We start from the raw sequence: 13,350 nt of genomic DNA on the forward strand, positions 1-13,350 counted from the left end.
GAAACTGAAGATTAGAAACTGCAAAGAGTTAGTGAACTTGCAGATCAACAGAAAGTATCTCAACTGAAAAATAGGAAAAAAAAAAAGTCTGGTGACTTAACAGAGTTTCAAACTATATGACATGAAAACTAACAGAATATCTTTAGTTATATTTTCATTCTAAATATTGCTCTTGTATGCCTTTTCTTTTTCTTCATCAATCTCACTAGATGTTTGCCTATTTGACAAATTTCTTTCAAAGTCAGCTTTTGGTATATTTTAAATTTTTTAATCTATTTATTTACTTATTTGGCTGTGCTGGGTCTTTGCTATTCCAAGTGGGCTTTTACTAGCTGTGGTGAGCAGGGACCTCTCTTCACTGGGGTGCACGGACTCTAGGCGAGGTGGCTCAGGAGTTGTGATGCATGGGCTTAGTTGCTCCATGGCATCTTCCGGGACCAGGGATCAAACCTGAGTCCCCTACGTTGGCAGGAAGATTCTCAGCCATTGGGCCGCCAGGGGAGTCCCAGTTTGTGGTATTTCTGACCCTTTCCATCTCTCAGTTTGTGTTTTTATTCTGGCCACTCTTCTTTTGTACTGTGGGATTACTCTGCTTTCCTAGCTTCTTTAATTAAATGCTTAGTTACCCCGTTCTCCACCACCATCTTTGTTTTCTAATAAAAACTTTTAAAGATAAAAAATAAATTTAAAGATAGAATTAAAAGCAAAAAAACCCCAAATCTATCATCATAGCTGTGATTTTTAACATCTGAGGCTCGGCAACAAAACACATCAAAAAAGAAACTGAGCAAAAGTACAGATAAAATAAGTATACAAAAAATAAGTAAGGCTGTAGAAGATTTTAAACAACACTGTCAACCAACTTGATCTAATTCACATTTACAGAAAATTACAGCCAACAACTGCAGAACACATATTCTTTTCAAGTACAAATGGAACATTCAGTAAGACAGGTCAAAGGCTGGGCCATAAAATTAACCTCAGTAAATGTCCAAAGACTGAGATTTTACAGAGGATGTTCTCTGATGACATGGAATTAAGTTTGAAATCAGTAAGATATCTACACTCTCCCACATATCTGGGAATTAAACACTTTAAAAACAACACATCAAAATCTGCCTTTAAGAAGGAGCAGGGAGTCAAGCAGAGTTCTGAAAGGCAGACGGGTTTTGAACACACAGAATAGTGACGTCCGGGGCACAACCACCACACAGCAGACAAACGCAGAAGGCCCTAAGAGTGCTTCCTCTCACTGCAGCGCATCTTCTAAGCAGCAGTCTTAATCTTTTTAGCCCACAGACTCAGAAAGTATGCCTGACATACTCCTATGGGTGTAATTCCCAACTCAATCATGCTAACTTGTCCTTTTCCCTCCCACTCATTACATGCATCTCTTTGCAACACACTTCACAACACACCAGTGGTTATCACATGGAGATCTGCAGCACAGCCAAAGGCCCGAACCAACACAAAGTGATTTCTTCTTTCCTCCAATTTCTACTGTTTTCTTTGCTAGGCTGCTTCATTTAAATAAGGTAAAAACTCTTTCAGTTAAATCATCTTTGATCATCCTCCGTCACTAATCCCATTTTTCTGTTTTCTTCTTCATTATTCGCGTATTTCTTAAAAAGGGGAACAAGGGACTTCCCTGGTGGCTCAGTGGTAAAGAATCCACCTGCCAGTGCAGGACACCTGGGTTTGATCCCTGTTCCGGGAAGATCCCACATGCCGCAGAGCAACTAAACCCAAGTGCCACAAAACTGAGCCTGTGCTCTAGAGCCCAGGAGCTGTAGCTGCTCAAACCCAAGTGTCTAGAGATCCACAAACTGCTGCAATGGGAAGTCCGTGGACTGCGACTAGAGGGTAGCCCTCACCGGCTGCAATTAAAGCCGGGTGAGGCGTCAGTGAGAAAGCCAGCATGCAACCCAGCAAAAATAATTCAGCCAAAATAAATAATAAGTAAATAAAATTTTTTAAAAACTTACTTGTAATGCCAAAAGGTTTTTTTTTTTAATGGGGAATAAGATTTTATGAAAAATAAGAAAGCCATACAAAATGTATTAGACTATGAAAAATAACAGGATGCCTTAAAAAAAATGTACAAACATATAATTTTGCATTTTCTTAGTTCATGTATCACAACCCCAATCCCTAACATAAAGTACATGATATAATCTTTCCAAACAACCTCTTTATTTAAAGACCTGATTTAACTTCAATACCTATAAGACTCAACAGCTATACTTTTTCCCACCTCCTAACCTGTATGGTTGCACAGTATAATTTAACAATAGTAAGAACTATATTGTTGCTCTATCAAGTTCCTATTTGATTAGGAATAAGGTTTTATTTGAAAACGGTGAAATAGTTTTAAACTGAGAATAAATAATTTCTTACAATCATTTTTCAGTTAAGCTCATAGTAAAACATCTGATATGTACAAATTAAATAAGTAATACCCTGAAAGACACAGAATGTACCAACTTAAAATTAGAAAATCTAGAAATAATTTACAGAAAAAAAAAAACCTTCAATTTTTAAAAGTACTAACTAGAAAAGCGTTACAAAGCTTTACAAATTGAAATGATTTTATATTAAAAACATTCACTACCAAGGAAAACTTGTGTGCAAAATTTTTTTTTTAACTCCGCAACTTTCTGATTTAGAGAGGAAAAACCTAGAAAAATGGGATTTAAAACTTAAACATGAGTTAAAATCATTCTCTTGTAAAATTTTGAATATCACCACCCTGACCCCCGCAAAAGGAAAAAAAAAAAGATTCAAACTAATCCCACATAAAGGCATCAAGTCTCAACTTCATGAACTACCGAACGGCACCTTGCTTATGTGAAACACACGTGGAGGTTCTCCCTTGGGGATGTCACCCACTCTCAGTGCTCCAGATACCATCAAGAATATGGTGACCCTCAGGTTCTCTCTCCAGCCTGGACTGCCTCCCTGAATTCAAGCTTGGAGTATGCATGGATGCGCATCTGACATCCCCACGTACAGGAACTCAAATGCAGCAAGTGCAAGCAGCAGCTCCAGGTGGCCACCACCTCCTCACACTCCTCCTCTGGTTTACATTCCATTTTCCCAGTCACTTAGTCCCTGGACCCTTGACTTCTCTCACATCCCACATCAAAGAGCAAATCTAGTCAGGAGTGCTTTCAGATATTCACAGAATCTGACCCCTTGACCACAGCCAGCGCCCTGGACCAAGCCAGAGCCATTCTCACCCAGACTAGTGCCGTCAACAGCCAAGTGGACTCCCTCCTGCCTCCTCGGCTCCTCTTCAGGATGAAGCAGCCAGAGAGAGTTCATTACAGCATAAATCAGGTCGTGGGCCTCCTCTCTCAAAATTCTCCCAAGAGCACATGAGGAAAAGTCAACATCCTTGAAATGGACAACAAGGCCACTTTCTTCTTCAGCAACCTCCCCAGCTCCCTCATTTAATCTCCTGCAACCCTCCTCGCTCTCTTTGCTCCAGGTACTCTGGGCTTCTCGAACCTGCTAAGCAAGCTCTACCCAGGGCCGCCATGCGCCTTGACTCCCCTCCTGCCTCAAAGCCGTCGGTTCCATGGCTTGCTCCCTCACCTTCCTCCTCAGGTCTCTATTCAAACCCACCTTCTCAAAGAGCCTCTCTGCCCACCCTAACTAAAGTTACCCCTAACATTCCCTGTCCCCTTTCCTATGTTATTCAGTTCCTCAGCAACTCTATGTTTTACTTGTTGCTGGTGTTAAGCTCCTTATTGCAAAATTCAGGCTTAGATTGAAGAAAGTAGGGAAAACCACTACACCATTCAGGTATGACCTATGTCAAATCCCTTATGAGTATACAGTGGAGATGATGAATAGATCCAAGGGATCAGATCTGGTAGACAGAGTGCCTGAAGAAAAACGGACAGAGGTTTATAACACTGTACAGGAAGTGGTGACCAAAACCATCCCAAAGAAAAAGAAATGCAAGTAGGCAAAATGGCTGTCTGAGGAGACCTTACAAATAGCTGAGAAAAGAAGAAAAGTGAAAGGTAAAGGGGAAAGGGAAAGATATACTCAACAGGAGAGACAAGAAAGCCTTCTTAAGTGAACAATGCAAAGAAATAGAGGAAAACAATAGAATGGGAAAGACTAGAGATCTCTTCACAGAGAAGGCAATGGCAACCCACTCCAGTGTTCTTGCCTGGAAAATCCCATGGACGGAGGAGCCTGGTGGGCTGCCGTCTATGGGGTTGCACAGAGTCGGACACGACTGAAGCAACTTAGCAGCAGCAGAGATCTCTTCAAGAAAACTGAAGATACAAGGGAACTTTTCACACAAAGATGGGCACAATAAAGGACAGAAAGGCAGAGGAATCAGAGATCAAATTGCCAACATCCACGGGATCATAGAGAAAGCAAGGGAATTCCAGGAAAACATCTACTTCTACTTCATTGACTATGCTAAAGCCTTTGACTGTGTGGATCACAACGAACTATGGAAAATTCTTAAGAGATGAAAAAAACAACAAAAAAAAATTCTTCGAGATGGGAACACCAGACCACGTGAGCTGCTGTCTGAGAAACCTGTATGCAGGTCAATAAACAATAGTTAGAACCGGACATGGAACAAAGGACTGGTTCAAAATTGGGAAACGATTTTGCTGTATATTTTCACATTGCTTATTTAAGTTATATGCAGAGTACAAATGTGAAATGTGAAATGCTGGGCTGGATGAATCACAAGCTGGAATCAAGATTGCCAAGAGAAATTATCAACAACCTCAGAAATTCAAATGAAACCACTCTAATGAAAGAAAGTGATGAGGAACTAAAGAGACTCTTGATGAGGGTGAAAAAGCGGAGTGAAAAAGCTGGCTTCAAACTCAACATTAAAAAATCAAAGATCATGGCATCTGGTCCCATTCAGTTCAGTTCAGTTCAGTCGCTCAGTCGTGTCAGACTCTTTGCGACCCCATGAATCACAGCATGCCAGGCCTCCCTGTCCATCACCAACTCCTGGAGTTCACTCAAACTCATGTCCATCAAGTCGGTGATGCCATCCAGCCATCTCATTCTCTGTCGTCCCCGTCTCCTCCTGCCCCCAATCCCTCCCAGCATCAGAGTCTTTTCCAGTGAGTCAACTCTTCGCATGAGGTGGCCAAAGTATTGGAGTTTCAGCTTTAGCATCAGTCCTTCCAATGAACACCCAGGACTGGTCTCCCTTGGAATGGACTGGTTGGATCTCCTTGCAGTCCAAGGGACTCTCAAGAGTCTTCTCCAGCACCACAGTTCAAAAACATCAATTCTTCAGCGATCAGCTTTCTTCAGTCCAACTCTCACATCCATACATGACCATGGGAAAAACCATAGCCTTGACTAGACGGACCTTTGTTGGCAAAGTAATGTCTCTGCTTTTTAATATGCTGTCTAGGTTGGTCATAACTTTCCTTCCAAGGAGTAAGCGTCTTTTAATTTCATGGCTGCAATCAGCATCCGCAGTGATTCTGGAGCACAACGAAGCAAAATCTGACACTGTTTCCACTGTTTCTCCATCTATTTCCCATGAAGTGATGGGACCAGATGCCATGATCTTAGTTTTCTGAATGTTGAGCTTTAAGCAAACTTTTTCACTCTCCTCTTTCACTTTCATCAAGAGGCTTTTGAGTTCCTCTTCACTTTCTACCATAAGGGTGGTGTCATCTGCATATCTGAGGTTATTGATATTTCTCCCTGCAAGCTTGATTCCAGCTTGTGCTTCTTCCAGCCCAGTGTTCCTCATGATGTACTCTGCTGGTCCCATTACTTCATGACAAATAGAAGGGGAAAAAGTGGAAACAGTGGCAGGTTTTATTTTCTTGGGCTCCAAAAATCACTGCAGATGGTGATTGCAGCCATGAAATGAAAAGACGCTTGCTCCTTGGAAGAAAAGCTATGACAAACCTAGACAGCATATTAAAAAGCATAGACATCACTTGGTCGACAAGGGTCCGTACAGTCAAAACTATGGTTTTTCCAGTAGTAGTGGATGTGAGAGTTGGACCAGAAGAAGGCTGAATGCCAAAGAATTGAAGTTTTTGAATTGTGGTGCTAGAGAAGACTCTTCAGAGTCCCTTGGACAGCAAGGAGATCAAACTAGTCAATCCTAAAGGAAATCAACCCTAAATATTCATTGGAAGGACTGATGCTAAAGCTGAAGCTCCAGTACCTTGGCCACCTGATGTGAAGAGCTGACTCACTGGAAAAAACCCTGATGCTGGCAAAGATTGAGGGCAGGAGGAAAAGGAGGTGACAGAGGATGAGATGGTTGGATGGCATCACTGACTCAATGGACATGAGTTTGAGCAAGCTCCAGGAGATGGTAATAGGCAAGGAAGCCTGCTATGCTGTAGTCCATGGGGTCACAAAGAGTCAAACACCATTTAGCGACTGAACAGTGAACAACAACTCCACCAACTAGAATGTAAGTTTGAGGAGGGCAGGGAGGTGCTTTTACCCACTATTGTATCACCAATGACTAAAACACTTCCTGGTACACAGTGTGAGATCAATAAATATTTGCTGAGAAAAGAAAGACACATTAAGGTAAACAAGTTTACTAGGGAATGCTTTCAATTCTGTTTTACCAACTTTCACAAAAGTGAATTTTCTTAGTCAAGACACTGAAATTTGGAAGGAACAGAAGGTCCATGAAATAATACCATGGTTTCCTTCCCCCTGTTGCCTGTACATATGACTAGCCCTTTGACCCTGCATAATCCTAGCATAAAGCTGCCATCTGCCCATTCCATTCAGGTTCATCACCACCACCATACCATACAACATTATTCTTGGCTTCCAGATTCACATCTGGTCCAACACTGTATATTACGGCTGCAAGTTTTTTTAATCCAAACTATATGGATATTAACCAACTCTAGAAAGATCAGCCTGTGAGAGATCAAGAACCATCTGCTCCCCTAGGAAAAATATACCCAAAGTCCAAAGAAATTCACTTGTCTTCAGTTAAAACATGATCTAGGCAATTTCTTTCATTAAACAATATTTATTACAAAGAACTGACTATTTGGTTGAGATGCCATCAATTTGTTTTTTAAACCCTCCTAATTTGGGTATTACAAAATAGAACAGATTTGTTGAAAAAAGTCTGAAACATCACAAATGCAAAGTAAAAAGTGAAAGTTTTCTGCTATTCCACCTAAATTCCAATTTCCTAGAGATTAACAATTATCAGTCTGACCACTTCTATACTTTTCTCTGTACATGTACAAATAAATAATTTTTGTTTTACAAAAATGCGGCCACACCATGCAGATTGATCCCCAAATTGTTTTTCTCCACTTATCATTACACGGACAGCTTTCCGTGTTGGCAGTTACAGTATGTTGGTAATAAACATCCTTATATGATTTCCTATTTCTGTTTGTTTGCTCACTCCCTTATATGACTTCTTGATAGACTTCCTATAGCAATTGTTTAAAAACTTTTATCTCATGACCTCTTTACACTCTTGAAAATTATATAGAACCCCAGAGTGCTTTTATTTATATAGATTATCTCATCAGTATTTACTATAGTATAAATTTAAACTGAAAATGTTAAATTATTCATTTGTTCACCTAAAAATAAACATTTTTATTTTCACTAGGAAATAGCTTGTTTTCCCCCATTTATAGATAACTGTAAATACTGTTCTTTGAAGCTACACCAAACTCGGTAAGTGGTAGTTGCCTAAAGGCTAGTTTTGATATAGAATCTAAAACTCTTATCAATTAATATTTGTAAAATACAATAATCTCAGATATGCTGATGACACTATCCTTATGGCAGAAAGTGAAGAGGAACTCAAAAGCCTCTTGATGAAAGTGAAAGAGGAAAGTGAAAAGGTTGGCTTGAAGCTCAACATTCAGAAAACAAAGATCATGGCATCTGGTCCCATCACTTCATGGGAAATAGATGGAGAAACAGTGGAAACAGTGTCAGACTTTATTTTTTGGGGCTCCAAAATCACCGCGGATGCTGATTGCAGCCAGGAAATTAAAAGACGCTTACTCCTTGGAAGCAAAGTTATGACCAGCCTAGATAGCATATTAAAAAGCAGAGACATTAGTTTGCCAACAAAAGTCCGTCTAGTCAAGGCTATGGTTTTTCCCGTGGTCATGTATGGATGTGAGAGTTGGACTGTGAAGAAAGCTGATCGCCGAAGAATCGATGCTTTTGAACTGTGGTGTTGGAGAAGACTCTTGAGAGTCCCTTGTACCGCAAGGAGATCCAACCAGTCCATTCTAAGGGAGATCGATCCTGGGTGTTCATTGGAAGGACTGATGCTAAAGCTGAAACTGCAATACTCTGGCCACCTCATGCAACGAGTTGACTCACTGGAAAAGACTCTGATGCTGGGAAAGGTTGGGGGCGGGAGGAGAAGGGGACGACAGAGAATGAGATGGCTGGATGGCATCACCGACTCTGTGGACATGAGTTTGAGTGAACTCCGGGAGTTGGTGATGGACAGGGAGGCCTGGCGTGCTGTGATTCATGGGGTCGCGGAGAGTCGGACACGACTGAGCGACAGAACTGAACTAAACATTAAAATTCAATGGTCCATCTTGCCCTTTGAATGAATCTTTTTTACCTATGCTTCATTTTATAACATCATGAGTTGTCATTTACAAAGTATCAGTTCACTGAATCATGTAGGTCTTCCAAATAATGTATTCCATTATAAGATATCAAAATAGTGTGTTTATAAATATTACCACCAATCTCTCACAGGAGCATATTACAAGTTTTCCAAAACCCTAATTTTTGCTGGAAAGCAAAGATGTTTTCATTGACAACAGACACTACCAGCTGTTTTCCTTGAAACACTTTTTAAAACATTTTTTTTTAAATCTGAATAATCACAGTTTGTCAGTAAAAATGGTAGTCTATGAAAAAAGCAGCAAGTTCAGCTCGAACTAACCACTGCCCAAAGCTCTTCATAGAGACAAACAGCACACAGAAGTACTTTCCAGTTCCTTCACAGAAGATATATACATAACAGTTGAGAATTGATAAAATTAATAATTTCTGCTGTTTCATCAGGAACATCCTTAAGTGAAAACCAAAAAATATATGTATTTATTTATTTTTACTAGTTTACTTCTTTAGCATGAAGAACACAATGGCTACTATGGTTAGTTGCCACAACCTTGATTCATGCTTAGAAGCCTGCGTTGCTTTTGCACCATTACTGCAAAGATAGCAAATAACGTCTTGCGTGAGTGCATGCTAAGGTCAGCTCAGTCGTGTCCAACTCTCTGTGACCCTACGGACGGTAGTGCTCCAGGCTCCTCTGTCCATGGGATCCTCCAGCAAGAATACTTGAATGGGCTGCCATTTCCCTCTCCAGGGGACCTTCCTGACCCAGGGATGGAACCCTCGACTCCTGCACTGCAGGTGGACTCTATTGCTGAGCCACTGGGGAAGCCCAACATCTTAGTCCTGTGTTAATAGGAAAGGGTCTCACCTCTGGACCCTCTGAAGGGGTGAAAGGCACACCACGGGCACTACACTGTTTCATGCTAGGACAGTTTCCCGGAAGTGAGATTACTGGGTCACTGCTATGTATATTTGAAATTCAGATTTTAAATTCAGATATGTTTGGCCAAAGCTCTCCAAAAAGTCTGTACCAATTTTCACTGAGGGTGGCAGAGGAAAAGATGGTTGGATGGCATCACTGGCTCAATGGACATGAATATAAACAAACTCCGGGAGGTAGTGAAGCACAGGGAAGCCTTGCAAGCTGCAGTCTATGGAGTCGCAAAAAGTTGGACATGACTCAGAGACTGAACAATTTTTACTACCTAAGGTTGCATGATCATCACTAGTTGAAATGCAAATAATTCACTTACAAATCTTGATTGTGGGAAGTGCCATAATACATTACTTCATTTACCTGCCTAAAACCAATGCTAAAAAAACAACTCGTGTTTCAAGGCAAAAGTAAAATCCAAGTACCCAGATTATTTAGAAAAATCAAACCTCAATTGTCAGATACAAGTTCACTGAATAGAGAACTTTGTTTACTGTGGTCACAGATTGTTAAGGGTATCTGTGATTGCATTTCAAAGTATATGCTACTTGCACACGTCTTCCATTTGCTTACAGAGGGTGGGTGGGCTCAACTAATATTTTAACAAGTACAAGGTCTGAAAAATGTCAGGCTGTGACAGTACAAAACGGATGCTAATTAACTGGTGCGTGGCTGGCCCCTGGCACAGACATCAGTCTAAGCTGATCCTTAGCGTTAAAACTTCACGCAGAATTACAGGACGTGACCAGTATAATATGTACTGTCAGCACTCAAATGCCGGTGGTGTTCATAAAAATGTCAAAGACAACCTTTCTTGCCCCAAGTGTCATGTGAAACAAAGAGTGAAGGAGGAAAAAGCTCCATTCTGAGGAAAGGACTACTCCATTTCAGGTGAAACCACTGAAAGCTGGGGCTCCTCAGTTCACAAGGAATGTGGCCTCCCCTCAACTGTTTCCACACAGCTCCAAAGTGAGGATTTTCAAGTTCTACTTACGACTGAAAAGATCCAAGGTTATTAGTGCCAACTAGGGCCTGTGGTTTTCAGCTCGGGGGGTGCACAAACCCCTTTGAGGATAAGATTGAAAGCTCCCCACAGATAAAGCAGTGAAGGATCTATGTACCTCAGAGGAAGGAAGAGCCCAGGCCATAGGTCAGAGCAGAATCATGGACTATGGATCCTGAGAAATCACTTAAGTCCAACCTCCTCAGGAAGCTGGAATAGTAAAATGGCTTGTCCAAGGTCAATGGTGAGTTAGAAAGGGAATCAGGCAAGAAATAAAGCAGTAAGACTTTGAATAAAGCCACCCAGTGTCACCAAGTAACTTTTTCTTATGCAAAGAAAGTTCCACCCAAGACTGAGATAACGACAGGAACTGGAAGGAACCAGCACAAGCCCTGTGGTCCCAAAGTTCCTTACGCATGGCAAATCGGAAAACAGGGCCAGAAATCTTGAAGAGCACTCACCGTGTTCCACGAAAACATTGCAGTGTGGACCCCCGTGCCTCGATGATTCCTTCTTGCCTGCTCCTTTGATAAAGTGCAGGGCAGGCAGACTTGGCCTCCTTTGGTCCCCAAGAACTTTTCCAGGCTGCTGCCCCATAAAGCAAGGATAGGCACCCCTTTCCAGAAGAGGGTTCAAGATCTTTCAGAATGATCAGTGAGCTGAGAAGGAAACGATCTTTACGTGGGATTTCACATTCACCGCATCTCCACCAGTCAGTAACTGAGGTCAATCACAAGACATTTTCCACAATAAAAGGAAGCGAAGATTTTAGGTTGACGTGTGCAAACAGGAGTTCCGATTATATTCGCAGTTTATCAATTAGAAGTAATGTAACTGCAGTGCGACCTCAAAGTTCCTGGATTTCAAGTGTCTTTTACTGGCTAAGTTTCCTCCCTTTCAAGAAGAAAAACCTAAACAGAAATATTCACAGGGGATGCTGTACAACGGTCAGTGAGGCTAAAGTCGTGTCGATTTCCACACATCGAGGAAACGTGGATCGGTCTTTGAATGCTCCTCCAGAACTTTTCCTGGGGAAGTCACCCATCCCCTATCTTGGTGTCTCCATCTTCCAACAAATTTCCTGCCACCCTAGCTGCCGCTCCTGCTTTCTCTCTACACTGCTCTCCGGAAAAGGACACGGGTCACGCCGACTTCAGCGAGAGCTGGCCCTCTGACAAGAAGGAATGCATGGCCAGCAACTTTTTAAGTCCGCTTTTTAAAAGGCCTGTGAAACCAGTCCAGGCTTTTCCTCTGCATTAAAGTTTCTGGCTGGGCTGAGGCTGAGGGGGCCGTAGGTGACATTGGAAGAAGTCAGGGCATTACAGGCTCACGGGAGCAACGTTGGGGGGAAGGGGCGGCCACTTGACAGCAGGGAGGGGATTTGAATAAGGGGGGCGCTCCGAGGCCAAACTTGAGGCCGGGATTCGGAGTTAAGGGGCGGCTCGGGGGTAAAGAGGGGGGCTGCCGGGACGGGGGGGGGCACGGGCGGCTTACTCCGGGGGACGACGCTCCTCCAAGCCTCAGGAAACGGGGTGTCCCCAGGTCTGGGGAAAGAGACCACAACCCCAGGGTCCCAGAGCCGGGATGGAGCTGATAAGGGACGACGGGCTCTCGCGGCCCCGAAGGCGGGCGGCGGACAGAACGGGGAGGAGACCCGGCCGCCTCAGCTGCCCCAAGCCTAGGGGGGTCTCTGTCCGAGACACCCCCCTCGCCGGGCCCCGGACGTGGCTACGGCCGCCGCCGCCAGGCAATCACATCCTCCAGGCTCCGTCGCAAGACCCGGCCTCCCCGCCCAAGTAGGGGCCGTGGACAACGCAAGGCGGGCTCCTCAGCTGCAGGACCCAGGAACCGGTTCCGGCCCCGGCGCTGCTCAGGGACGGTCACCGTCCCCCGCGGCCGCCATGATGGATTACTAGCCGCTCCACAACGAGGCCAGGCCCCGCCCCGGCCCCGCCCCCCGATGACGTCCGGTGCGCGCCTCGCGTGGGCACCGGGACCCTCCCGACACCGCTTTCGGAGGCGCTGCGGCGTCCTCCGGCTGTGGTCCCCCTGCCCTCCAGGGCCCGGCTCCGTACGACCTGTGAAATGTGGTTCTCCGGAGGGGCAAGGTGAGTGGTAAGGAAGCTCCCGCCTCCCCTGCACTGCCATTGGCCCCCGAGAATCCGGGTCAGCTCCCTCTGCTGCATCTCATTGGCCGACGAGACAGTAGGGCTAGAGCTCCCAGCCAACCACTTTTGGCGTAGCCCGCGGGGGCAGGCCGGGATTTGTGGTCCTGCGGCGCCCCAGCCCCTGTCCGCGCTCGCCCGAGTCTTGCCCTCTGCTCCCGGCTCCTGAGCGTCGGTCCCGCCCTCCTGGGAGCCGGTGGACTCTAGCCGGCCTCACGCAGGGGCTGGCCAATGTCTCCCCTGAGCGGGTTGGTAAGGCCGGCGAGGAACCAAAGCAAGGGGAAAACTGCGGATTGGATTTCCCTAGAACCGGAGTTGGATCGTTTCCTTGAGCTTCTTTAGGAGAGAGAATTTAGCTCGCTCCTGGAAACCGAAGTTATTTGGTGACTCCACCGCCGCCCCTCACCCCCAACTTCCACCTTGACTCCAAGAAGCGTAAATATTAGAACGAGCGAAAAATAAACCACTGGAGAGCCTCGACATATTGCTAACGGATTGTTTCTTTGAAGTATCAGGGAACCCACTCATTAATAGCATTTTAAGAACCTTTCGGAGGCAAAGCATAATCATAGGTGTTAGAGTGAGAAGGAATCTTTAAGATTAAACTTGTCCAGTGATGTATGTCAACT

The 13,350-nt window shown here is 44.1% G+C and overlaps 2 protein-coding genes across 2 annotated transcripts in view; both read right to left on the reverse strand.

Annotated features, from left to right (window-relative positions):
• ABL1 (ABL proto-oncogene 1, non-receptor tyrosine kinase) overlaps window positions 1–11,695 on the reverse strand; it is a 141,537-nt gene extending 129,842 nt beyond the window's left edge. Inside the window, exon 1 of the mRNA XM_055400927.2 lies at window positions 11,018–11,695. Coding sequence (XP_055256902.2) covers window positions 11,018–11,153 — 136 coding nt within the window. The 5' untranslated portion in view covers window positions 11,154–11,695. The remainder of the gene's footprint in view (window positions 1–11,017) is intronic.
• A 64-nt stretch (window positions 11,696–11,759) lies between these two features.
• Window positions 11,760–12,659, reverse strand: LOC148776063 (uncharacterized). Its single transcript, XM_088841087.1, has one exon. It carries the CDS (start codon window positions 11,856–11,858, stop codon window positions 11,760–11,762), a length of 99 nt encoding a protein of 32 aa, XP_088697213.1. The 5' UTR covers window positions 11,859–12,659.
• Between the last annotated feature and the right edge of the window lie 691 nt (window positions 12,660–13,350).

This window comes from Moschus berezovskii, chromosome 11 (assembly GCF_049115385.1).
Source record: "Moschus berezovskii isolate FMDL1 chromosome 11, NW_MosBer_1.0, whole genome shotgun sequence".
Taxonomy (NCBI): Eukaryota; Metazoa; Chordata; class Mammalia; order Artiodactyla; family Moschidae; genus Moschus; species Moschus berezovskii.

Excerpts from the sequence above, each read along its gene's own strand:
- LOC148776063 (XM_088841087.1), bottom strand. The coding sequence starts at position 11,858 with ATGTCACCTACGGCCCCCTCAGCCTCAGCCCAGCCAGAAACTTTAATG.